This window comes from Pongo abelii, chromosome 20, assembly GCF_028885655.2.
Source record: "Pongo abelii isolate AG06213 chromosome 20, NHGRI_mPonAbe1-v2.0_pri, whole genome shotgun sequence".
Lineage (NCBI taxonomy): Eukaryota > Metazoa > Chordata > Mammalia > Primates > Hominidae > Pongo > Pongo abelii.
In genome coordinates, this window is record NC_072005.2 from 53,374,869 (window position 1) to 53,400,200 (window position 25,332).

At 56.2% G+C, this 25,332-nt stretch overlaps 2 protein-coding genes across 9 annotated transcripts; both read left to right on the forward strand.

Annotated features, from left to right (window-relative positions):
- Positions 1-218: 218 nt before the first annotated feature.
- Positions 219-20,625, forward strand: CCDC9 (coiled-coil domain containing 9). 8 transcript variants are annotated; one of them, XR_008516648.2, is made up of 16 exons: positions 1,443-2,004; positions 2,425-2,498; positions 2,654-2,758; positions 4,403-4,504; positions 4,670-4,921; positions 9,616-9,699; positions 9,786-9,959; positions 11,610-11,791; positions 15,390-15,436; positions 15,536-15,671; positions 16,065-16,170; positions 16,257-16,629; positions 17,017-17,109; positions 18,297-18,346; positions 18,906-19,181; positions 20,142-20,625. XR_008516648.2 is itself a non-coding variant. In XM_054540785.2 (15 exons), exons 3-15 carry the CDS (start codon positions 2,496-2,498, stop codon positions 18,398-18,400), a joined length of 1,761 nt encoding a protein of 586 aa, XP_054396760.1. In that variant the 5' UTR covers positions 219-380; positions 591-677; positions 2,425-2,495; the 3' UTR covers positions 18,401-18,879. The 8 variants fall into 8 exon arrangements, 7 of the variants coding, with proteins under 7 accessions (XP_054396760.1, XP_054396759.1, XP_024093887.2 ...); XM_054540785.2 differs by lacking the exons at positions 1,443-2,004; positions 18,906-19,181; positions 20,142-20,625 and adding exons at positions 219-380; positions 591-677 and having other exon boundaries at positions 18,297-18,879; XM_054540784.2 differs by lacking the exons at positions 18,906-19,181; positions 20,142-20,625 and having other exon boundaries at positions 18,297-18,879.
- INAFM1 (InaF motif containing 1) lies at positions 19,805-20,625 on the forward strand. Its single transcript, XM_002829460.5, has one exon. The coding sequence runs from the start codon at positions 19,850-19,852 to the stop codon at positions 20,276-20,278; it is 429 nt and encodes a 142-aa protein (XP_002829506.1). The 5' UTR covers positions 19,805-19,849; the 3' UTR covers positions 20,279-20,625.
- Positions 20,626-25,332: the final 4,707 nt, after the last annotated feature.

Genomic DNA, 25,332 nt, shown 5'->3' on the forward strand with positions numbered 1-25,332 from the left:
CACTGCAACCTCTGCCTCCCCGGTTCAAGCGATTCTCCTGCTTCAGCCTCCTGAGTTGCTGGGATTACAGGCGCGCGCCACCACAACCTGCTAGTTTTTTTTGTAGAGACGGGATTTCACAATGTTGGCCAGGCTGATCTCGAACTTCTGACCTCAGGTGATCCGCCCGCCTCGGCCTCCCAAGGTGCTGGGATTACAAGTGTGAGCCACCGCCCGCGGCCGGTAGAACATCTGAAGCTTCCAAAGCGAACTCTAAGGTTTCATTGGCACGAGGGGGCTCGAACCAGGTCAGGCTTCCAGGCGTCAGTGCCCAGTGCTTGGCATCTACTGATAGAAACCAGGAATGAGGGGCTGGAGCCGGAAACAGCTTGAAGAAAGAGGTAGAGTCCAGGGAGTGAGGACGGTGTCTCCTTTTCCTGGAAGTTGGTAATTCAGGCAGAAGGAAGTTGGATGAGCTTGCGGAACACCCGGGGGGCCAGTCGGCCCCGCTCCCGCCTCCACCGCGGAGGCGCGGCCCCTTTAAGGCTCCCGGAAACGGTCCCACAGGACCGGAAGTGACCCCCTTTATTTCCCTTCCTCACGTGGTGCAGGCAGGAAGTGACGCGCATGGCCCGGGAGCTGCGGACGCAGAGGCCGACGGAGCCGGAGTCGTGGACGCCGCGGGGTCTCCGGGACAGGTGACCGGGGGGAGGGGGCCTGGAGCGCGCCCAGAGAAGGCGGGGCCTGAAGCCCCACGTGGCGGGGAGCGCGAACAGGCGCGGGCGGGGTGGGGAGCCGCCGGCGGGGGCGGGGTCGGAGTACTCTGCGGGGGGCGGGGACAGAACGCCCACATGGGAAGCTGGAGGGGCGCTGGTGGGGCGGGCCGTTGGGGGGGGTGGGCAGGGCCGGGCCGGGGCGTGGCCAAAGCCTGGGCCGCCGGCCGTGGGCGGGGCCTAAAAGTTGTGGCTGGGCTGTGGGCGGGGCCATAGTGTTGCTTGGACAGCTGTGTGGCGGGGGGGTCGGTCGCCGGGCGTAAGTGCTGTGGGCGGAGCCAGAAAGTTTTGCCTTACTGGAAGTGGGTCCAGATTGTTGGCCGGGACGTTGGGGGCGGACCCAGAGGCTGACGGGAAGCCGGGGGTGGGGCCACAATGTAGCGGGGAGCCAGGGGGCGGGGCCAGGGTGCTGGCACGGAATGCTGGGGGTGGAGCCAGAAAGTTTCGTCTGAGCCACGGGCGCGGCCAGAGCGTTGGCGGGGAGGCGGGGAAGCGGGGAGCTGAGCCAGAACCCTGGGGAAGCCATGGGCGGGGCCAGATGTGACGCAACGAGGTGTGGGAGGGAGTCAGGGGGCGTGTCCAGGAACTTGGCCTGGCCAATCGGAGGCGGGGCCAGAGGGTTGACTGGGCAGGCCGGGGGCGGGGCTGGAATAATAATAAGAGATGGCAGGGGCGGGTCTAGCCTGTTGCCTGCGAGCCAGGAGGCGGGGAAAGAGCGTGGCTGGGAAAGTCGGGAGCCGGGCCAGATTAATGGCCCATGGGTGGGGGCGGGGCCAGAAGTCTGGCGGGAAAGGCGGAGCCAGAAAGTTTTTTCCCCGAACCGTGGGCGGGGCCAGAGCGGTTTCCAGGATGTCGGGGACGTGGCCCTGGCATTCCCAGCCGGATTGAGGCTGGAGCTTTGCACAGAAAATCTGGGGCGGGCCTGGGTAGTTTTGTCCTTGTTGGGGCGGGTGGAGTATTCAGTGGGGCAAAACGCCAGTTCTAGGAAGCCTCGCCAGTGAGTTCTGGGCCTGTGTACAGAATCCTTTCGGCGGAGGCGGGAGGTTGTCGACCTTCCGTAGGGCGCTGGAGACGGGACTAGGAAGTCCCTGGGGAAGGCGCGGGCTTGGAATGTTCTCTGAGAGCTTGGGCACCCAATAAGAGTGGGGTTCGGACTTTCTTTGAGCGAGGGATTGGGAATGTTTCTGAACCTTACTTGGTGGAGCTAGAATATTCACCTGGATATGAGAGGCACCAGGATGAGCACAGGGAGGTGGGTCTGGAACTTTCTTTTGCAGGCTGGTTGGAGGGGTTGTAGTTGGAACTCTCTTGAGATAGGGAACCCGGGCTAACACTCATACCACAGGGTGTGGCGGCTGGACTAGAATCTACGTTTGGAGGAGAGCAGTGTTGGATACTTAAGCAGTGGGTGGGGGCCAGAACATCCCCAAGGTGGGTTTGACTAGATCGTTTACATGGGAACTGGGTGAGTCCACAAAGGTCATGAAAGGGCTGAGTCTGAATTTCTATGGAGAAGGTGGAGGTGGCAGTTGAAAGGAGGGAGAGTGAGGGCTAGAATTCTCTTGGGGTACAGGGTTTTTTGTGTATGGCTGTGAGGATCCCACAGTGTGTTAGAGGATGAAGTAGGTCGGGGGGCCATTGGCCTTTGTCCTTCTTTTCCCTCTGCCCCCAGGAACCCTCAGTGCTGCGTCTAGATTCTGCAGGGGAGGTTTGCTGGGACCTTGGCTCCACCCAGCCAGCGAAATGGTGAGGCTGAAAAATGGGGTCTCTAGAATCTGAGTTTTGGGGAAGGGGGCTTGGGAGGATGGGATCCATGGGGGCAGACTCTCAGACCCTGGGGGAGAGTCCCTGGTATGGATGGAGGTTTTTCCTTCCATCCCTCAACTGCCTCCCGGTCTCAGGCAGCCACACTCGATTTGAAATCAAAGGAGGAGAAGGATGCTGAGTTGGACAAGAGGATCGAGGCTCTTCGGCGGAAGAATGAAGCCCTCATCCGGCGCTACCAGGTGCCCTAGCCCCGCCCTGGGAGACCCCATCCCCTCTCTTCCCCGCAGTGAGTTTTTCTCACCTCTCCCTTCCTTAAAACCTTTTCATGGCTCCCCATCACTGTCAGGATAAAAGCCAAAGGCCTTAGCCTGACATCCCTTCTTTCATTCCATTATTCATTCATTCATTCATTGTTCACAAATATTCCCCAAGATCTTTACCAGCCCCGGTGCTGAGTGGTGCTGGGAATATAGCTGTGACTGAGACAGACCCAGGCCTGCCCTTCCAGGGTCCACCGTCTAGTCAGGGAGACAGCCCTGTCCTCAGGGATGTCCCAGAGCAGACAAGTCTGGAATCAGGAAATTCAGGGGTCTGTGGAAGTCCAGAGGAGGCTCCTGACCCAGCCTTGGGGATATCAGGGAGGGCTTCCTGGAGGAGTGGACTCTGAGGCTTGAGTGGTGAGTAGACAATAGTCAGTTGAAAAGGAGAGGGGAACATGTTTCAGGCAGAGAGAACAGTTTGTGCAAATGTTAGAAGCAAGAGAGAGCTTGGAGCTTCAAGTTGGAGGGCTGGTTAGGAGAGAATTGACCTGGGCAGGTCAGCAGGGGCCAGGCTGTGCTAGGCTCTGAATGCCACCAGGCTGAGTTTGGACTTTGTCCTGAGGGCACTGGGGAGCCAGGGAGAGCCTTGAGCAGGGGTGGGACTGGTCAGAATAGTTCTTTAGGAAGACGCCTCTGGGTGCTGTGCGGTGGTGGGTGCGAGGAGATGATACTGGAGCCCAGAGACCAAGGAGGAAGCTAGGGCTGGAACCCTAGTGGGAGAGGAGGTACCTGGCTTAGGGCAGGGCTGTTGAGAGGGACTCAGTTATTGATGGGCAGTTCAGGGCAGAGGGAGGATTTAGGACAAGGCCGCTAAGTAGGTGGTGTGGCTGTCCCTGAGATGGGATCTGGGAGGTGGCATGGGTTTCATTTATTCATTCTTCATGTATTCATTCATTTTAAAAAAGGCATATCGAATTTCCCTTGTGGGCCAGGCAGCGTTCTAGACTTGGGATACGTGTCAGTGACATACCTCACTGAAAGCAGACAGACATTCCTGTCCCCAGACAGATTCTGCCGTAGTGGAGGAAGCAGACAGTGAGCAAGACGCATATGGTGCTGGGTGCAAATGGGATGAAAACAGAGAGGGTGGCAGGGGAGCTGGTTTCCACAGGGCGCTCAGGGAAGGCCTCACGAGAAGGCAGCATTGGAGCAGAGACCTGCAGAGATGAGGGGTTGGAGGGTCTCTGGGAAAAGTGCTCCTGGCAGAGGGATCCGCCGGCGCAAAGCCCCCGAGGCAGGTTTGAGCCTGGTATGTTCTGGGAATAGCAAGGAAGCCAGAGTAATCGTGGGGAGAGGGTGAGAGATGAGGTCGGGGAGGTACCAAGGCCAGATCCCACGGGTCCTACAGGCTGTGGGGAAGGCTGTTATTCAGAGGGGCACCACAGGAACGTTCTGAGTGGGGCAGCAACGTGATGAGGTTTGAAGGATGTGAGCGGCCTTCTTGTTCAGAGCCCAGGAGAGAGGCCTCGGCTGGGGCCAGACTTAGGAGGAGTTCAGGGGTCTGGGAGTCCGTCTGGCAGACAGGGTACCTGATGCTTCCCTGCCCCGGCTGTCTGCTCCTAGGAGATTGAGGAAGACCGTAAGAAAGCTGAACTTGAGGGAGTCGCGGTCACAGCTCCCCGAAAGGGCCGCTCAGTGGAGAAGGAGAACGTGGCAGTGGAGTCGGTGAGCTCATCACTGGGGTGCGGGACCTTGAGGATGGGGAGGGGCAGAGGGTTGAGGCCTGGGACCCAGGACCCCCCAGCTGTCCTGCACCAGTGGGTGGCCTCCATCCTGGCCGCATGCCTCCCTGCCCCAGTGACTGTATTTTCCCCATCTCCCCTCTTCCAGGAGAAGAACCTGGGTCCTTCCCGGAGGTCTCCTGGGACCCCTCGGCCCCCAGGGGCCAGCAAGGGGGGCCGGACTCCTCCACAGCAGGGAGGCCGGGCTGGCATGGGCCGAGCATCGCGCAGCTGGGAGGGCAGCCCTGGGGAGCAGCCTCGAGGAGGAGGAGCTGGGGGCCGTGGCCGGAGGGGCCGGGGCCGGGGTTCCCTTCACCTCTCTGGAGCTGGAGACACCTCAATCTCTGATCGTAAATCTAAGGTAGGAGCTAGGCAGCGCCTGGAGCCCTGGCTGAGGTTCTCTGTTGTCTGTTTCTGTCTTTTCCTTCTCTCAGATGCACATTTGTCCTGTGTGTCCATCTTTCAGCGTCTCTCTCTGAGCCTCTGCATCTGGCTCTGTTTCTCTCTTCCTTCACCTCCTCCTCCTGCTCCCCCTCTTCGAGTTCCTCCTGTTCCTTCCCTCTCACGCCCAGAGCTCGTGTGTTTTTGCTTGTCTCTTTCTCTCCTACTCCTGCTCCCCGTCTTCTCATTCCTCCTCGCCTTCCTTCCCTTCCCTCTCCTGCTTAGTGCTGCGTGTCCCTCCCTGTCCCTGTCTCTCTGTGTCTCCCTTTTTCTCGCTCTCTGGTGCATCCTTGCCCGCTCATCCTCTGTCCCCATCTCTCCTCCCTTTCTGGCGCTGTGTGTCTGTCTGGTGGGCTCTCTCTATCTGGTGTGCTTGTGAGCACAGGCTCTGTGTGGCATTGTTGCTGTGTGTTTGTCTTGGTCCCCGGCTTTGTTTATGGGGAGCAGTGATTTACTGTAACTACCTCACTCACCCCTGATGTGCACATCAGCGGGGTGGGAGGCTGTCTAGCTGAGCGGCTTACAGCCCACCGTGGACATGGGTTGAATCTGGTTCTGGGAGCTATCTGTCCTTGGGCAGCTTACTTCCCCTGTGAGCTTCTTGTTCTAGCACTTACACGGGAATAAGAAAATTCAAAAATTAGCCGGGCGTGGTGGTGGGCACCTGTAATCCCAGCTACTTGGGAGGCTGAGGCAGGAGGATCACTTGAACCTGGGAGGCGGAGGTCACAGTGAGCCGAGATCGTGCCACTGCACTCCAGCCTGGGCAACAGAGTGAGACTCTGTATCGAAAAAAAAAAAAGGCTGGGCGCGGTGGCTCACGAGGCCTGTAATCCCAGCACTTTGGGAGGCCGAGGTGGGCAGATCACCTGAAGTCAGGAGTTGGGAGACCAGCCTGGCCAACATGGCGAAACCCCATCTCTACTAAAAGTACAAAAATTAGCCGGGTGTGGTGGCACACGCCTGTAATCTCAGCTACTCAGGAGGCTGAGGCAGAAGAATTGCTTGAACCTGGGAGGCGGAGGTTGCAGTGAGCCGAGATCGTGCCATTGTACTCCAGCCTGGACAACAAGAATGAAACTCCGTCTCAAAAAAAAAAAATAATAATTAGACTTAAATTGGGCATGCCAAGCTGCTGTCAAAAAAAAGACTCCAAAAATTTCACAACCTAAGTGGAGTAGGAGTTTATTTCTCTCTGGTATGCTGAACCCTGCAGGGAGGTGGGTGGTCCAGGGGGTGAGGCCCCGCTCTGTGATGTCACTCAGGGACCCAGGTTCCTGCTTTTTTTTTTTTTTTTTTTGAGACAGAGTTTCACTCTATTGCCCAGGCTAGAGTGCAGTGGCATGATCTTGGCTCACTGCAACCTCTGCCTCCTGGGTTCAAGCGATTCTTGTGCTTCAGCCTCCCAAATAGCTGGGATTACAGGTGTGCACCACCACACCCGGCTAGTTTTTATATTTTCAGTAGAGACAGGGTTTCGCCATGTTGGCCAGGCTGGCCTTGAACTCCTGACCTCAGGTGATCCTACTGCCTCGGCCTCCCAAAATGCTGTGATTACATGTGTGAGCCACCGCGCCTGGCCTGGTTCCTGCTTTTTGTTGCTTGGTGGCCCCTAGGTCCTGGTCATCGTCTGTGGTAAAAGCTGGGTTGCCGACATGGTTGCGGTTCAGTTCACAGGAAGGGGAAAGATGAGTCTGCTTTATCACTTCTGGTCATGTCCTGTTGGTGAAAACTTAGACACCTGGTCATACCTAACCTCAAAGGAGACTGGGAAATGAAAACGTTGTCTACAGCTGGCTGGCTATTTGCCCATCTAAAATTTTGTTACTAGCTTGGTTACTAGTAACAAGTAGTTACTAGCTACTTGGAATGCTGGGTGTTATAGTATGGGCTTGTGGTCCTAGCTACTTGGGAAGCTAAGGTGGGAGGATCGCTTGAGCCCAGGAGTTTGAGACCAGCCTGGGCAACAGAGTCAGACCCCATCTCTATAAAAATTTAAAAAATTAACTGGACATGGTGGCGTGCACCTGTGGTCCCAGCTACTTACTTGGGAGGCTGAGGCAGGAGGATCACTTGGGAGGCTGAGCCTGGGAGGTCAAGGATGCGGTGAGCTGTGAATACACCACTACACTCCAGCCTGGGCCACAGAGTAAGACCCTGTTTCAAAAAAAAAAAAAAAAAACCAATAAAATATTGTTACCATGGAAGGAAAAAGGGGAGAACAGATTGTGGTTGGTGGGGGCAGGTCACCTAACCACTTGCCAAGTAATTACTGTTATTGCCACCACTATGATTGTGGCAACCTTGGTGTGCCAGAGCCCCCAGCACCCTGACACTGAGCTCCCAGGTGCAGTGGTTTGCTAGAAAGACTCATGGCTTAGATTTATCACAGGGAAAGAGGTCGCAAAGCAAAATCAGCAGTGGCGGGGTACCTGGGCTGAGGTCTGGAGCAAACCTGGCATGAACTTCCAAGAGTCCTTTCCCTGTGGAGTCCCAGGAGATGCACTGAATTCCTCCAGCACTGAATTGTGACAACACGTGGCTACCAGGGATGCCCACCAGAGATTCAGCACCCCAGGTTTTTAATTGGGGGCTGGTTTAATTATTTTTATTTATTGTATTTATTTAGTTTTTAAAATTTTTTTTTTTTTTTTTTGAGATGGAGTTTCACTCTTGTTGCCCAGGCTGGAGTGCAGTGGTATGATTTCGGCCCACTGCAACTTCTGCCTTTTGGTTTCAAGCAGTTCTCCTGCCTCAGCCTCCCAAGTAGCTGGGATTATAGGTGCCCACCACCACGCCCGGCTAACTTTTGTATTTTTAGTAGAGACGGGGTTTCACCATGTTGGCCAGGCTGGTCTCGAACTCCTGACCTCGTGATCCACCTGCCTCGGCCTTCCAAAGTGCTGGAATACAGGCTTGAGCCACCGTGCCCGACCTATTATTTTTATTTTTATTTTATGTTTTGAGACAGAGTCCTACTCTGTTGCCCAGGCTAGAGTGCAGTGGCGCAATCTCGGCTCACTGCAACCTCCACCTCCGGGTTTCAAGTGATTCTCTTGCCTCAGTCTCCTGAGCAGCTGGGATTACAGGCGCTCACCACCGTGCTCGGCTAATTTTTTTGTATTTTTAGTGAGACGGGGTTTTGCCATGTTGGCCAGCCTGGTCTCAAACTCCTGACCTCAGGTGATCCACCCACCTCAGTCTCCCGAAGTGCTGGGATTACAGGCATGGGCCGCTGCGCCCAGCCTATTATTTTTATATATTGTATTTTATTATTTATTTATTTATTTTTTGAGACGGATTCTTGCTCTGTCACCCAGGCTGGAGTGCAGTGGCGCCATCTTGGCCCACGCCATTCTCCTGCCTCAGCCTCCCAAGTAGCTGGGACTACAGGCACCCGCCACCACGCCCGGCTAATTTTTTTGCATTTATTTATTTATTTATGTATTTTTGAGACGGAGTTTCGCTCTTGTTGCCCAGGCTGGAGTGCAATGGCGTGATCTCAGCTCGCTGCAACCTCTGCCTCCCAGGTTCAAGCAATTCTCCTGCCTCAGCCTCTCGAATAGCTGGGATTACAGGCATGCGCCTCCACGCCGGCTAATTTTGTATTTTCAGTAGAGACGGGGTTTCTCCATGTTGAGGTTGGTCTCGAACTCCTGACCTCAGGTGATCTGCCCGCCTCGGCCTCCCAAAGTGCTGGGATTACAGGCGTGAGCCACTGCGCCTGGCCTATTTATTTTATAGACACAGGGTCTTGCTCCGTCACCCAGGCAAGAGTGCAGTGACACAATCATAGCTCACTGTAGCCTTGAGCATCTGGTCTCAAGGGATCCTCTTGCCTCAGCCTCTTGAGTAGGTAGGACTACAGATGTGTGCTACCACACCTGGCTAACTTTAAACTTTTTTTTTTTGAGACGGAGTCTCGCTCTGTTGCCCAGGCTGGAGTGCGGTGGCGTGATCTCAGCTCACTGCAAGCTCCGCCTCCCGGGTTCACGCCATTCTCCTGTCTTAGCCTCCCGAGTAGCTAGGACTACAGGCACCCGCCACCACGTCTGGCTAATTTTTTGTATTTTTTAGTAGAGACAGGGTTTCACTGTGTTAGCCAGGATGCTCTCGATCTGCTGACCTTGTGATCCGCCTGCCTTGGCCTCCCAAAGTGCTGGGATTACAGGCGTGAGCCACCGCGCCCGGCCACTTTTAAAATTTTTTGTAGAGATAGGGTCTTGCTATGTTGCCTAGTCTGGCCTTGAACTCCTGGGCTCAAGCAATCCTCCTGCCTTGGCCTCCCAAAGTGCTTGGATTAGCGGTGTGAACCACCGTGTCAGCCTGGAGGCTAGTTTTGAATGTAGGCCCCTTCTGTCTAGTATGTACTGAAATTCCAGACCCTCCAGTAGGAAAGCGAGTGCAGCGTATACTGTGGTGTTCTCATGGTCTAGGCCTGGCCAGCCAGCCTCATCAGTTCACTGCTGACCCGGAGCACGCTGAGAGCAAATGCTCAGACGCCAGCAGGCCAGTCTTAGGAGAGGAGCCTCAGGCCTGCTGGGCAGCCCCTCTCCTGCACCGGTGGCTTAATAGTTCTCCCTGAAGCTGGGTGTCCCTATCTTTTTCCCCCAGGAGTGGGAGGAGCGGCGCAGGCAGAACATTGAGAAGATGAATGAGGAGATGGAGAAGATCGCTGAGTATGAGCGCAACCAGCGGGTCAGTGGCGCGGGTGTCCCCAAGGCAGGGCCAAGCTGCCTGGGCTGCGGGAAGCCCGGGCCAACTCCCTGCTCCGCTGCCTGCAGGAAGGGGTGCTCGAACCCAACCCAGTGCGGAACTTCCTGGACGACCCCCGACGACGCAGCGGGCCCCTGGAGGAGTCTGAGCGGGACCGCCGGGAGGACAGCCGCCGGCATGGCCGCAACTGGGGTGGCCCCGACTTTGAGCGGGTGCGCTGTGGCCTTGAGCACGAGCGGCAGGTGGGTGCTGGCGGTGAGGACACCCCGGGGCTCTCAGGGCTCTGATGGGGACTGCACAGCAGGAACCAGACAGATTAGGACCATGGGGCCTCTCCTTTTTTGTGCCATAATACAGGACTTTTTTTTTGAGATGGAGTCTCGCTCTGTCACCCATTCTGGAGTGTAGTGGCACCATCTCGGCTCACTGCAGCCTTTGCCTCCTGGGTTCAAGCAATTCTTCTGCCTCAGCCTCCTGAGTAGCTGGGATTACAGGCAAGTGCCACCACACCTGGCTCATTTTTTCGTATTTTTAGTAGAGACGGGGTTTCACCATGTTGGCCAGGCTGGTCTTGAACTCCTGACCTCAAGTGATCCACCTGCCTCGGCCTCCCAAAATGCTGGGATTACAGGCGTGAGCCACTGTGTTTGGCCAGGATTTTAATTATTAAGGATTCATGGTATGTTTTGTTTCCTGCCAAGGTAAATCTCCCCCCATTGTTAATGACACCGGCATTTATGAGGCATCTACCACATGGCAGGTGCTGTGTGAGGGGTGGGGACCTGGCCTAGAAGAGGAGGGAGGGGCAGCGTCCTTGCACTTGGTGGTCCACCCCTAAATTGTCCGTCTGTTGGTTCTTCTGTCAGTACCATGTGGCTCTAGTTGTTACAGCTTTGTGGTATGTTTGAGGGTTTTCTTGTTACTAACGGTATTGTTTACTGGGCACTTACGATGTGCCAGGCACTGTTTTAGGTGCTGAGGATAAGAGTCGTTTTTTTTTGAGATGGAATCTTGCTCCATCGCCCAGGCTGGAGTGCAGTGGCGCGATCTCGGCTCACTGCAAGCTCCGCCTCCCGGGTTCACATCATTCTCCTGCCTCAGCCTCCCCAGTAGCTGGCACTAAGGCACCCACCACCATGCCCAGCTAATTTTTTGTATTTTTAGTAGAGACGGGGTTTCACCATGTTAGCCAGGATGGTCTCGATCTCCTGACCTCGTGATCCGCCCGCCTCAGCCTCCCGAAGTGCTGGGATTACAGGCATGAGCCACCGCGCCTGGCTTTTTTTTTATTTTTTGAGACGGAGTCTTGCCCTGTCGCCTAGGCCGGAGTGCAGTGGCACGATCTCGGTTCACTGCAAGCTCTGCCTCCTGGGTTCATGCCAGTCTCCTGCCTCAGCCTCCCGAATAGCTGGGACTACAGGCGCCCGCTACCACGTCCGGCTAATTTTTTGTATTTTTAGTAGAGACAGGGTTTCACCATATTAGCCAGGATGGTCTCCATCTGCTGACTTCATGATCCGCCTGCCTTGGCCTCCCAAAGTGCTGGGATTACAGGCGTGAGCCACCACGCCCAGCGAGATAAGAGTTTGGAGGCAGAGCCCCTGCCTTGATGAGGTTTCTTCTGGTGGGAGCTGAGTAAATGAAAATATAGTAAGATGTGAGGTCCTGCCAAGTGTTGTGGAGAAAAATCCAGCAGCTGAGGGGACAGAGGGATGCTACTTAGGTGATCTGAGAGGGCGTCTCTGAGGAGGTGCCACCTGAGCCTACTTGGTTGTGATCTCTGCCTTGTCATCGCTTCCCTGTGTGACCCTGAGCAAGTGGATGTACCTCGGGGCTTAGGGGCGGGGTGGGGTGCGGGACAGTGCCCTGACTCCCCGTGGGCTGGGGGGCAGGGCCGCCGAGCTGGCCTGGGCAGTGCTGGAGACATGACGTTGTCCATGACGGGCCGGGAGCGGTCGGAGTACCTGCGCTGGAAGCAGGAGAGGGAGAAGATCGACCAGGAGCGGCTGCAGAGGCACCGCAAGCCCACTGGCCAGTGGCGGCGCGAGTGGGATGCCGAGAAGACCGATGGGATGTGAGTCTCCTCCCCATTCCTCTCCCTGTGTGGCACCTTGACCTTGGCCTTGACTTCTAAGTCCTATGCCTCTCTCTGGTTTTTCCTGCTGTGTATGAGTGAGTGACTGCTAAGTATCCTGAGATGCCATGGACCAGCTGCCGGAGCTCAGCGGCGCGTGAGAGAATTTCTAGTTTTCTTTTTTTTTTTTTTGAGATGGAGTCTCGCTCTGTCGCCCAGGCTGGAGTACAGTGGCGTGATCTCGTCTCACCACAAGCTCCGTCTCCCAGTTCATGCCATTCTCCTGCCTCAGCCTCCCGAATAGCTGGGACTACAGGCGTCCGCCACCACGTCCGGCTAATTTTTTGTATTTTTTAGTAGAGACAGGGTTTCACCGTAGCCAGGATGCTCTCGATGTCCTGACCTTGTGATCCGCCTGCCTTGGCCTCCCAAAGCGCTGGGATTACAGGCGTGAGCCACCGTGCCCGGCCGAGCATTTCTGGTTTTCTTTTTGTTTTTGGAGACAGAGTGTAGCTCTGTCACCCAGGCTGGATGGAGTGCAGTGGGAGGATCTCAGCTCACTGCAACCTCTGCCTCCCAGGTTCAAGCAATTCTCCTGCCTCAGCCTCCTGAGCAGCTGGGGTGAGGATTTCTTCTGTGTTCACGGGTATGCTGGGCTCAGCTGATCCAGGCTGGACGCTAAGCTGTGGGTCCCGCTGGGCTTGGCTCCTCGCGGCAGGGTGAATTCACTCTGCGCCAGTGTGTTCATTCTGCTGTCCAGGCTGAGGGCAGCAGCTGCCTGGGGAGCGCTTGCCCTGACACGGGCAGATGCAAAAGCAGGCACACTTCCCAGTTGTGTTCGCCAGCACACCCCGCCTCACTGGGGTGGGGAAACGAGTTCTGCCCACTCCAGTGGATAGGACCACCGGTGGTGGCAGGGACGTCAGTTCCAATGCAGGGAGGGCGTGAAGGCTGTTTAATAGCCATTAGACCTTTGCATCCTCCCGCCAGCCTCTGACCTGTCCGCACCAACTCAGATCCCTGAATGTCTCTCCATGCCTCACCATCACCTTCTTTTTTTACTTTTTTTTTTGAGACAGAGTCTCGCAGTGTTGCCCGGGCTGGAGTGCAGTGATGTGATCTTGGCTCACTGCAACCTCTGCCTCCTGGGTTCAAGCGATTCTCCTGCCTCATCCTCCCGAGTAGCTGGGATTACAGGCACATGCCACCACATCCAGCTAATTTTTTGTATTTTTAGTAGAGGCGGGGTGTCACCATGTTGGCTTGGCTGGTCTTGAACTCCTGACTTCATGATTCGCCCACCTGAGCCTCCCAAAGTGCTGAGATTACAGGTGTGAGCCACTGCGCCCGGCACCACCACCTTTTTATCCCAGTGGCATTGTTAACCTCAAGTTTGACTCTGTCCCCCGATTCAGTCAGACTTAAAGCAAAGCCCACATTGCATCATCGTCATGGGGACCAACTTCCATAACCAAGAAGGAGAAGGTTCTGGAAGAGCCGATAAATAGCAGTATTTAAAGATTAGCAACTTTAGGTTTTACCTCATCCCCCATTCTTTCCTGTGTTGAAAGTTTTCATTCACCTATAACTTGTTTTTTGGCTTTGGCTAAGGAGGATTTTGTCTGTTTGCCCGGTGGTCAGGAAGCATTTTGTTCTGGATTGTGAACCAAGCCTGTGCGAGTGTGAGAAATAATTTGCACAGATACTATAGCTGATCTTCCTAAGGAGGAGGCAGCTGGGCTTTTGGGGAGATGTTCTCAGCATTCACAATGAGAAAGTATTTGTTTTTCTTGTGTGTCCCAAAAGCAGTTTGCAACAAGTCTAATTAATAATGTGTGTGTGGGCCGGGCGCAGTGGCTCACATCTGTAATCCCAGCACTTTGAGAGGCTGAGGCAGGTGGATCACGAGGTCAAGAGATCGAGACCATCCTCGATGGTGAAAGCCCGTCTCTACTAAAAATACAAAAAATTAGCTGGGTGTGGTGGTGGGCACCTGTAGTCCCAACCACCTGGGAGGCTGAGGCAGGAGAATGGCGTGAACCTGGGAGGTGGAGCTTGCAGTGAGCTGAGATCACGCCACTGCACTCCAGCCTGGGTGACAGAGAGAGACTCTGTCTCAAAAAAAAAAAAAAAAAAAAAAAAATGTGTGTCTGGGCCAGGCGTGGTGGCTCATGCTTGTAATCCCCACCATCCCAGCACTTTAAGAGGCCAAGGCTGGAGGACTGCTTGAACCCAGGAGGTTTGCAGTAAGCCGTTATGATGCCACTGCACTCCAGCCTGGACCACAGAGCAAGACCCTATCTCTAAGAAAAAAAAAATGCATGATGTCTTGCTTTCATCAGCATATATTTGAGTCCTCCCCTATGTCATGGAAGGTTCTAGGTGATACAGCAGCAAACAAAACATTTCTGCCTTTTTGGAACTAGGAGTGTAGTGGGCAAGGTGGGTAATTAAGAGGTCTAATGTTAGGCCCAGAAGGGTAATGATGCAGAGTAAGCAGCCAGGGTGGAGGTTAGAATTTTACACTTAGATAGTCTGTGTAATAATAATATCTTTTTTTTTTTTTGAGACAGTCTTGCTGTGTTGCCCAGGCTAGAGTGCAGTGGTGTGATCTCAGTTCACTGCAACATCACCTCCTGGGTTCAAGTAATTCTCCTGACTCAGCCTCCCGAGTAGCTGAGATTACAGGTGCCCGCCACCAAGCCCGGCTAATTTTTATATTTTTAGTAGAGATGGGGTTTCACCCTGGTCTCGAACTCCTGGCCTCAGGTGATCCGCCCACCTGGCCTCCCAAAGTGTTGGGATTACAGGCGTGAGCCACCGTGCCCGGCCCTAATATTATCTTAGCTGGGGGTTCAGGAAGGCCTCTGAGCAGAGCCCTGAAAGGAGGTGAGGGAGTGAGCCAGTGAAAAATGCGGGAAGAACGTTCCAGGAGCAGGCGCTAAGGCCCTGAGGCAGGAGCTAGGTGTGGTGGAAGAGCCTGCTTAGCTGGAGAGGCGAGAGAGACTGGTGGGAAAGGTCAGACAGGGAGTTGGGGGTCATGTACTTGGGCAAGGGTCTGTGGTGATCTCCCCAAATTTTTGTTTTGGCGCCCACATTCTGAATCTTTTTGTATTTGTCACTGTGCTGTCAAATTTGCCTCTTGCCCATCACCTGGTCCTATCCTTTTTTTTTTTTTGAGATAGGGTCTCCCTCTGTCACCCAGGCTCGAGTACAGTGGCTTGATTACTGCTCACTGCAGCCTTGACTTCCCAGGCTCAAGCGATCCTCCCTCCTCAGCCTCCCGAGTAGCTGAGATTACAGGCACGTGCCACCACGCCCAGCTAATTTTTGTATTTTTTGTAGAGGTGGGGCTTCGCCATGTTCACCACGCTGGTCTTGAACTCCTGGGCTCAAGCGATCTGTCTGCCTCAGCCTCCCAGAGGGCTGGGATTACAGGCTTGAGCCACCATACCCGGCCCTGTCCTACTTCTAGTGACCCCTCTCTGGTTGACCGTCTGTCTCTGATCCGATTTGTGACCCTGACCTCTCCCATCTTCTTGATCCTCTTGTTACCCCGTTCCCCCAGCTGCCCGCTCACCCGTTATCTTTCCCCCAGGTTCAAGGATGGCCCAGTCCCTGCCCATGAACCATCCCACCGCTATGGTGAGTGGGTGCCGTTGGATGAGCCGAGGCTCGGTTTGGGAGTCGGTGGTGGTGTGTGCCACACCTTCCCTTCCCGACGACACCTGGGTTCTGTTGCAGATGACCAGGCCTGGGCCCGGCCCCCAAAGCCCCCTACTTTTGGGGAGTTCCTGTCCCAGCACAAAGCTGAGGCCAGCAGCCGCAGAAGGAGAAAGAGCAGTCGGCCCCAGGCCAAGGCAGCGCCCAGGGCCTACAGGTGGGGCACCCCTTCTGCGGGCTTGCACATTCCCAGGGCTCTCCGCAGGGCGTTCTCTTCTTTGTCTTGCTGTGAAGGTGTGGGTACATCTGTCTGTCCCTGTCTTTGTCTCGGCCCTGTCTATCTCGCAGGTCCGTGGTTTGAGGGGCTTGGGATCTGGCTCTTGGTTTTACCCTCATCTGTCCCCTTTCTGCCGTCACCCATCTCCTCTCCTGTCACCTGCCCCACTTTCTATCTGTCCTTGACACCTGGGGACACACATCCGCCATTCCCTCAGCGCTCCAACATGCCAGATGCTCTGGGCAGCTCCTCCCGAGGGAGGGTGGAGGCAGGAAGCCCCTTCCTCCTGTCTACTCTCCACCCAGGCATCACCCCTCCCTCTGTTCCCTCTAGTGACCATGATGACCGCTGGGAGACAAAAGAAGGGGCAGCATCCCCAGCCCCTGAGGCTCCACAGCCTACTTCCCCCGAGACTTCCCCCGAGGAGACACCCATGCAGGTGAGGCTGGGCTGTGGTTCAGGGCATGGGCCTGGGGTGGGGGCTCAGGACCCGTGCCTTGCCCTGACTTGCCTGTGTCCCCAAAGCCACCCGAGATCCCAGCTCCTGCCCACCGGCCTCCTGAAGACGAGGGGGAAGAGAATGAGGGGGAAGAGGATGAAGAATGGGAGGACATTAGTGAGGATGAGGAGGAGATCGAGGCGGAAGAAGGTGACGAGGAGGAGGAACCAGCCCAAGACCACCAAGCACCAGAGGCTGCCCCCACCGGGATCCCCTGCAGTGAGCAGGCCCACGGAGTCCCCTTCAGTCCGGAGGAGCCCCTGCCGGAGCCCCAGGCCCCTGGCACGCCTTCCAGCCCTTTCTCACCACCCAGCGGCCACCAGCCCGTGTCCGATTGGGGTGAAGAGGTGGAGCTGAATTCTCCTCGGACCACCCATCCGGCTGGCGCCCTCTCTCCGGGTGAGGCCTGGCCTTTTGAGAGTGTATGAAGTTGGCTGCCTGTGTGTGTGTGTGTGTGTGTGTGTGTACGCGCACTAGAGGGGTGTGGCTGGTGGGGGACCCTTGGGGGCTGGGCCCTGGGACCCAGTGTGCCCCACAGCCCTGTCGGCTGGGCGGGGGGTGGCGCAGCCCATACTCTTGTGTACTGTCATGCCCATCTCTGGAATGCCCACTCCCAGAGCCTGCCCCAGCCCTTCGAGCCCCCTCCCCAATAAAGAATTCACATCCTCAAATGACATTCCCCCAGGTGTGTCCTTGAACCCCCTTCAACTCCCCCTGGGCCTTCTCTCTTGGGGTGGGGAGATGTCAGGTGGGAAAGGGGGCTTGACCGGGGCTCCCCTTCCCTAGGAGGTGGCCAGTCAGCCCCTGCCTCCCCGGAGAGTGGGCCCAGCCTCCAAGGAACCCAGAAAGCTGAAGAGGAAGGGTCTGAGGCAACTCCAGGTGGGGGAGTGCATGGGGCAGGGGATGAAGGCCACTTCTTCCTCTTTCTCTGGGGCTGAGGGGCAGAGGGCTTGGGGGGAGTGGGGTGAGTGTGTGTAGGTAGCAGTTGGACCATAGAGGTGAGGTGAAAAGAGTGAGCTCGGATAGGGATGGGGGGCTGGAGCCGGGTGGCAGGGGTGGGGCAAAGGGGCAACTTTATGGGCCAAGCCAATAGGAATTGGGTATGGAGGTTGAGGAGGTGGGGTTAAGGAAAGGATTAGAATTTTGGAGTCGAGCTCGGGGGTTTTGGAAAGCACTGGTTTAAGAGTTATGGGGTGTGGATCGGATGCCTTGGCTCATGCCTGTAATCCCAGCTACTTGGGAGGCAGGAGGATCGCTTGAACCTGGGAGGCGGAGGCTGCAGTGAGCCGAGATCGCTCCACTGTGCTCCCACCTGGGCGACAGAGCTAGACTCCATCTCAAAAAAGGTGGTTGGCGTTGGTGTACTAGGGCAGGAGCTAGAGGCAGACTTCGAAATTTGAACTGGCTCGAAAAGGCCAAAGAGATGGGCAAGGGCAGAAAACTGGATTTAACTATGGCTGGGATTCGAGGGCAACCTAGTGGGGCAAATTAGAACAGACATGCGGACCCGATCAGCATTTTGGGACCGACGAAGTGCGAGCAAGAGGCCAAGCCCCTTTCCACCTACACTCCGTAGGAGTAAGATTTCGAATCTCAGATGGCCTCCCCTTCCCCCAGAGTGGGATTAGGATTTGGGGGGCAGAGCCAAGGAAGCACTGGTTAGAATAGCAGGCGTTGGCTAAGGAAAGGGGAGGGCAGGTCCTCTAGGACTTGCTTGGTGGAGGTTGGTGAAGGCCGTGAGATGGGGCGGGGGTGGGAGAGGACAGTTTGCAGCCGTGGGTGGCGCGGGGTCCCAGGCGCTCTGTCTTGGGCCACTTGTTGGTCGGGAGACAGATCTCGCCACACCCGCGTTTCCTCGATTGTAAACGGTTATGTTGGGAGTGTTTGCTGCTGCGTGGGTCCGCTGAGAGGATTAGTCTGGGCCCCATAAACCGCTTAGCGCCAAGACTGCTGTGGCAAGGGCTCGAACTGGATGAGAGGCGTGGCTAGACGGGGGAGGGGTCCTGGGCCGGGGGGGAGGTGGGAAGACTGCTCCCCTCCGCTGACTCAGCCCCTTCTCTCCTCAGAGGCAGGCCCCGAAGGCCAGGAGACGGCGGAGATCACCGACTTCCAGAGGGTGCGTTTCTGCAAGGTGGTGGCGGCCCCTCCGCCGCCGGGGGCCGCTCGCTGACCACGCCCGCCGGACCGCGGCCTCCGCGCTCTGCACTAACCTCCCACCGCCTCGCTCCTCTGTCCTCTGCTTCTGCCACACTCCAGCCCAGGAGGGGGTTAAATCTAAGGGGGGAGGAGCCAGGGTCTGCGAGCCGGGCGGGGCCAGGGCAGTAGTCGGTGCAGGCCCCACCAACGGGGGACGTCGCGGCACTGGGACGGCTGGGACGCTTCCGCGTTAGTCTCCCATGGAGGCCCTGGGCGGCTCGGGCCAGTCTTCGGGCCGAATCTCCCGCTTCCAGGATTGCATCCGAGGCCTGGCAGCCGGTGACTCTTCCGAAGGGCTTGAATTACTCGGGCGCCAGCCCTGTCGTATTAAACGCAGTGCTTCCGCTCACCCTTGAACTGTGTTTCTGGAGGGGGCAGGCTAGGTTGCTGTGCTTGGCGGGCTTTTCCGTGGCGGAAGAGGGGAGAGGAAGGGGTCTTCCTCCACCGGTCTGATCTGTCTTCCCTCCCCCCTCCCGCAGGCCTCCCCGAATTCCTGAAGACGCTGCTGGGAGGGGACTGAAGCTTCCCCGCCTTGATGGGGAGGGGGCGTGAGGAGGGGTTTATCTGGATTTCCAGGCTGTGTTCTTTCTACCCCAGAGTCTAGTCCGGACCCCTTGGCTGTAGGGAGAGGGGAAAGCTAACGATTGAGGAGGAGCTGGGAGAAGGGGCGCGATTGCGGTGAGGGGCGGAGCTGGAACTTCGGGGCCTGAGGCGCTGAAAATACCTGAAAGCGGGCTGAGAGTGTGCTGGAGGAGGTGGGTCCCGCGGGGGCGGAGCTAGGCTGCCTGGTCGGGGCCAGAATCCTGACAGGCGGAGTTAGAGCGGGGGGCGGGGTTAGCGCGCGCGGGTGGGGCGCTCACCGTGGGCATGGGGCGGGGCTGCCAGCGGGGGCGTGGTCGGGGTGTCGCGCGGGAACCCGCGGGGGAGGAGAGCTGGGACTCCGGAACTAGAGTGTGGGAGCGAGAGGCCGTAGCGGGCAGGGCTCGAGTGCTGGAGTAGACGGTCCGACAGGCAGAGAAGTGAGACTGGTTGCGGCACAGGGCGGGTTAGGGCTTGAGCCCGACGAGGGGGCGGGCTCCGAGGCGGGCTAGACGCCTGGGCTGGATGAAGTCCGAGTCTGGGAAGAGAACCGTGTTGTGGCGGGAGGAGGCGGTGATAGAGGTGGTGGGGCTAAGCGCGGGGGCGGGGCTGGAGCGAGGGGGGCGGGGATAGCACCTCCGCCGGTCGGTGGTTGGGCAGAGTCTGGAGGGAGTGGGCCTAGGATGCGGAGGCGGCCGCTGGCGTGGGGGCGTGACCATGCCTGGCGGGGGCGGGGCCGGAGGCGGGCAGTTTAGAGCGCGGGGCGGTCCTGCGGGGTGGGGCCGGGGCCTGGCGGGGGCGGGGCCTGTGCGGGCCGCGGCGCGGAGCCGAGTGGGCTGCGGGGATGCGGGGGACCAGCTGCGTGGGCGGCGGCGCCGAAAGCCCCGGCGGCGCGGGGCTGAGCGAGGGCCCGCGGGGGCGCTGGCTGCGCTTGGCCCCGGTCTGCGCCTACTTCCTCTGCGTCTCGCTGGCTGCTGTGCTGCTCGCCGTGTACTACGGTCTCATCTGGGTACCCACGCGGTCTCCCGCGGCGCCCGCCGGCCCACAGCCCAGCGCGCCGTCCCCTCCGTGTGCTGCCCGCCCAGGCGTGCCGCCTGTCCCGGTGCCCGCCGCTGCCTCCGTCTCCTGCCTCCTAGGAGTCCCCGGCGGGCCGCGACCCCAGCTCCAGCTGCCGCTGAGCCGCCGCCGCCGGTACAGCGACCCCGACCGCCGTCCGAGCCGCCAGACACCCAGAGAGACGCCAGAGGCCGCGGAGGGGCGAGGACCCGGGTAACTCTCCTTGCCACCCCAACCCGGATCGCCAGCCCTCGAGAGCTCTGTGCTCCATGCCGAGGATGCGCCGTCTCTGGATGGGTCCGGCTTTCTTCCTGATGACATCGCCCAGCGTCTCTGGAGCCGTCATCCCGCGGAATGGGGGTCCGGGGGTGTCAACTCGGGGCCTTGCCTCTTGCAGCTCCTCTGTGGTCAGGCCGGGTCCTCCACCATTAGGAAGATCTCATTCTGAGCTCTGTCTCCTGCCCCTCCTGCTGTGGGATGCTGAGCACAGAGCCCACAGCCCATCTGCCTCCTCACCTCCCTGAATCCGTGTCCATCTGCAATAAACCACAGCCTCGGCTGCTTCGTGCTCTGTCTGTCCTGTTGTCTGCAGAGATGCCTCCCCTTCCAAGTTTGTGTGGGAAAGACCTTTCTGGGGTGTGGCCTTTGTCTCTTTTGTCCCGGGTGGGCTGTTCCCCTTCCTTAAGGCGCCCTTCTTTTCTTGGAGTAGGGAGAAGAAGCTTAGCAGCAGCAGGGCCTTTGAAGGTCAGACAGTGGGAAGGGCTTCCCAGTTTTTTGTGTGCTTGGAGCAAAGGATAAATGTCTCTGGAGAGAAGCAGAGTGTCTGCCCTCGTGTTACAGCACAGGAGACAAGAGGAGGGGTGGGGTGATTTAGGGCAATAGCTGGGGTTCTGGGAATTGCTGTTGGTGTAATTGTCATGTCAGGGACAGAGGCTAAATCACCCAGGGATCTCAGTTGGCTGCCGAGAGGGAACGATGCTGGCCCACTTCCTGGGGTCAGAGAGATGAGAGTGGATGGCGGCGGTGGTGGTGTTGCTTCTCAGCCTGTCTGGCAATCTCAGAGCCAATGACCAAAGCGCTGTGCTGCCTTGGAAGACTTGGTGCGGCCTCTCTGGCCTGGGGCGCTGCTAGGAAACCAAGGCCAGGAAACTGAGGTCTAGCTTCTGGGCAAGGAGTCCATGTTCCATCTTGGAAGACTGAGGCCTGGCTCTGGGCAGGGCCTGGGATCTGACATGCAGGAAGCTGGTTCCTGTCCAGCCTCCCCGCTTGAGCTGGGGGCCTTTCCAGGAGAGTGAGGCTGAGCATCTTCTCCCACATTGTGGCTCCTGGAGATCTGTGGAGGTGGTTAGGAAGGTCAGCTGCTGTGCTCACCTCCCCTTTACCCCACCACCACTCCCCAGAGGGTGGCTGTGAAGGGGAATCTAGGAAGCCAGCACTTCTTTATAGTCAGCATAGGTGATAGTTAGGGGCACTGATTGGGGCAAGACTACTCGGGTTCAAATTCCAGCTCCTCTCATTACAAACTGTGTGACTTTGGGCAGGTCACTCAACTTCTGTGTTTCTTTTTTTCTTTTTTTTTTGAGATGGAGTCTCGCACTGTTGCCCAGGCTGGAGTGCAGTGGCATGATCTCGGCTCACTGCAACCTCCACCTTCTGGTTCAGGTGAGTCTCCTGCCTCAGCCTCCCGAGTAGCTGGGATTACAGGTGCCCACCACCACACCCAGCTAGTTTTTTTTTTTTTCTATTATTATTATTATTTTATTTTTATTTTGAGAGAAATCTCACTCTTGTCCCCCATGCTTGAGTGCAATGGCCCGATCTCTGCTCACTGCAACCTCCACCTCCCAGGTTCAAACAATTCTCTTGTCTCTGCCTCGCAAATAGCTAGGATTAAGGCCCCTGCCACCATGCCTGGCTAATTTTTGTATTTTTTAGTAGAGATGCGGTTTCACCATGTTGGCCAGGCTGGTCTCGAACTCCTGACCTCGTGATTTGCCCGCTTGGGCCTCCCAAATTTCTGGGATTACAGGCATGGGCCACCACACCCGGCCTCTGTTTCTTTTTTTTTTCTTTTGAGACGGAGTCTCACTCTGTCGCTCAGGCTGGAGTGCAGTGATGCAATCTCGGCTCACTGCAAGCTCCGCCTCCCGGGTTCATGCTATTCTCCTGCCTTAGCCTCCCGAGTAGCTGGGATTACAGGCGCCCGCCACCACACCCGGCTAATTTTTGTATTTTTAGAAGAGACAGAGTTTCATCATGTTGGTAAGGCTGGTCTCAAACTCCTGACCTAAGGTGATTCGCCCACCTTGGCCTCCCAAAGTGCTGGGATTACAGGCGTGAGCCACTGTGCCCAGCCTTACAATTTATTTAAATTTTTTAAACTTTTTGTTTGTTTGTTTAATAGAAATGGGGTTTCACACTATGTTAGCCAGGCTGGTCTTGAACTCCTGGGCTTAAGTGATCTTCCTGCCTTGGCTTCCCAAAGCCCTGGGATTATAGGCGTGAGCCACCGTGCCTGGCCCTGCCTTTGTGGTTCTGTAGAATGAAGATGCTAATGGTACTTACTTCATAGACTTGCTCTGAGGAATAAATAAACTGGTGATCTCAAGCCCTGAGAACGATGTCACATGTTCTCTCTCCCCACCACCTCTGTCCCTCAGGGTTTAAAAGCCCCAGCTGGGATCCTCTGGGGATAGCAAGTCAGTCCAAAGCCCTGGCCACCAGCAAATGGTGAGTTTGAGGGAGGGGCCTCTCCATTTCGGTTCCCACTGGCCCCCCTCTCTTTGGTTTTCATCTCTCTTCTCCCAGCCCCATTTTTTCCTACTCTTTCGTTTCCTTGTTTCTGTGTGTCTTGGCTCTTTTCTCTTTCTGTGTTTGTCTCTCTGCGTCTCAGTCTTTCTGTGTCCTGTGTATCTCTCTGGTGTCTCTTGGTATTGTTTCTCCCACTCTGTATGTCTCTGCTGACTCATTCTGTCCCCTCTCTATTGCTCTGTGTCCCCAGCTCGTTCTTTTTTTTTTTTTTTTTTTTTTTTTTTTTTTTTTTAGATGGAGTCTTGCTCTGTTACCCAGGCTGGAGTGCAGTGGCGCTGAGATTACAGGCGCCCACCACCATGCCCGGCTAATTTTTGTATTTTTAGTAGAGAGAGGGTTTCACCAGAGTGGCCAGGCTAGTCTTGAACTCGTGACCTCAAGTGAGCTTCCCGCCTCGGCCTCCCAAAGTGCTGGGATTACAGGCGTGAGCCACTGTGCCCAGCCCCAGCTGATTCTCTTTCTTCTCTCCTCCACACTTACCTCACCCCAACACTTTCTTCCACCTTGCTCCCCTTCCCCTGCCCCCGCACCCCACAGCTTCCAGGTCCCTAGTCTCAGTGTCCCCTATCTCCTTCCCTTTATCGCTTCCTTTTCTCCTCCTGTTTCTCTTGGTTTCTCTTTTGGTCTCCATTGTTTAATCTTCCTTTTAACAAATATTTTTTGAGGCTGGGCACAGTGGTTCTTGCTTGTAATCCCAGCACTTTGGGAGGCCAAAGCCAGAGGATCACTTGAGGCCAGAAGTTAGAGACCAGCCTTTGTAACACAGCAAGACTTCATCTCGACAAAAAATTAAAAAATCAGCCGGGCGTGGTGGTGCATGCCTGTAGTCCCAATTACTCAGGAGGCTGAGAGGAGAGGATTGCTTGAGTCCAGGAGGTCGAGGCTGCAGTGAGCTATGATTGCACTACTTCACTCCAGCCTGGGAAACAGCAAGATCCTGTCTCTAAAAAACTAACCCCCCCCCAAAACCCACAACTATTTTTTGAGCATCTGCTGTGTGCCAAAGCTTATTTTAAACACTGGAGACACAGGAGTGGATAAAACAGGCAAAAATTTCTGCTCTCGGCTGGGCGTGATGGCTCATGCCTGTAACCCCAGCACTTTGGGAGGCCAAAGCAGGAGGATCACTTGAGGTCATGAGTTTGAGACCATCCTGGACAACATAGTGAGATCTTGTCTACAAAAAATACAAAAATTAGCCAGGCATGGTGGTGCATGCCTTGTAGTCCCAGCTACTCCAGAGGCTCAGGTGAGAGGATTGCTTGGAGGTCAAGGTTGCAGTGAGCTGTGTGACTGCACCATTGCACTCCAGCCTGGGCAAGAGAGCAGGACCCTATCTCAAAAAAAAAAAAAAAATTCCGGCCGGGTGCAGTGGCTCACGCCTGTAATCCCAGCACTTTGGGAGGCCAGGGCGGGCAAATCAGGAGGTCAGGAGTTCGAGACCAGCCTGACCAACATGGTGAAACCCCGTCTCTACTAAAAATACAAAAATTAGCTGAGCGTGGTGGCGCACGCCTGTAATCCCAGCTACTCAGGAGGCTGAGGCAGGAGAATTGCGTGAACCTGTGAGGCGGAGGTTGCAGTGAGCTGAGATTGTACCACTGTACTCCAGCCGGGGCGACAGAGCTAGACTCCATCTCAAAAAAAAAAAAAAAAATTCCTGCTCTCAGTGGAACGGAATATTAGTGGGGACACAGACAAGAAATACAATTAATGGCCGGGTGCGGTGACTCATGCCTGTAATCTCAGCACTTTGGGAGGCCAAAGCAGGAGGATCACTTGAGGTCATGAGTTTGAGACCATCCAGAACAACATAGTGAGATCCTGTCTCTACAAAAAATATAAAAATTAGCCGGGCATGGTGGTGCATGCCTTGTAGTCCTAGCTACTCGGGAGGCTGAGGTGAGAGGATTGCTTGAGCCTGGGAGGTCAAGGTTTCAGTGAGCTGTGACTGCACTACCGCACTCCAGCCTGGGCAAGAGAGCAAGACCCTATCTCAAAAAAAGAAAAATTCCTGCTCTCAATGGAACTGAATATTAGTGGGAAACACAGACAAGAAATTCAATTAATAGCCGGGCGCGGTGGCTCATGCCTGTAATCCCAGCACTTTGAGAGACCTAGGAGGGCAGATCACCTGAAGTCAGGAGTTCCAGACCAGCCTGACCAACATGGTGAAACCCCGTCTTGACTAAAAATACAAAAATTAGTTGGGCGTGGTGGTGGGTGCCTATAATCACATCTACTTGGGAGGCTGAGGCAGGAGAATTGCTTGAATCCAGGATGGAGAGGTTGCAGTGAGCCGAGGTCGCACCACTGCACTCCAGCCTAGGTGACAGAGTGAGACTCTGTCTCAAAAAAAAAAAAAAAAATTCCTGTTCTTAATGGAACTAAATATTAGCGGGGACAAAGACAAGAAATGTGATTCATAACTTTGAGTGAAAGCAGGGTAAGGGTGATGGG

Coding starts and splice junctions, on each gene's coding strand:
- CCDC9 (XM_054540785.2), top strand. Junction 4,505..4,669: donor AGAACGTGGCAGTGGAGTCG/GTGAGCTCATCA, acceptor CCCCTCTTCCAG/GAGAAGAACCTGGGTCCTTC. Junction 17,110..18,296: donor AGGGTCTGAGGCAACTCCAG/GTGGGGGAGTGC, acceptor TTCTCTCCTCAG/AGGCAGGCCCCGAAGGCCAG.
- INAFM1 (XM_002829460.5), top strand. CDS start 19,850: ATGCGGGGGACCAGCTGCGTGGGCGGCGGCGCCGAAAGCCCCGGCGGC.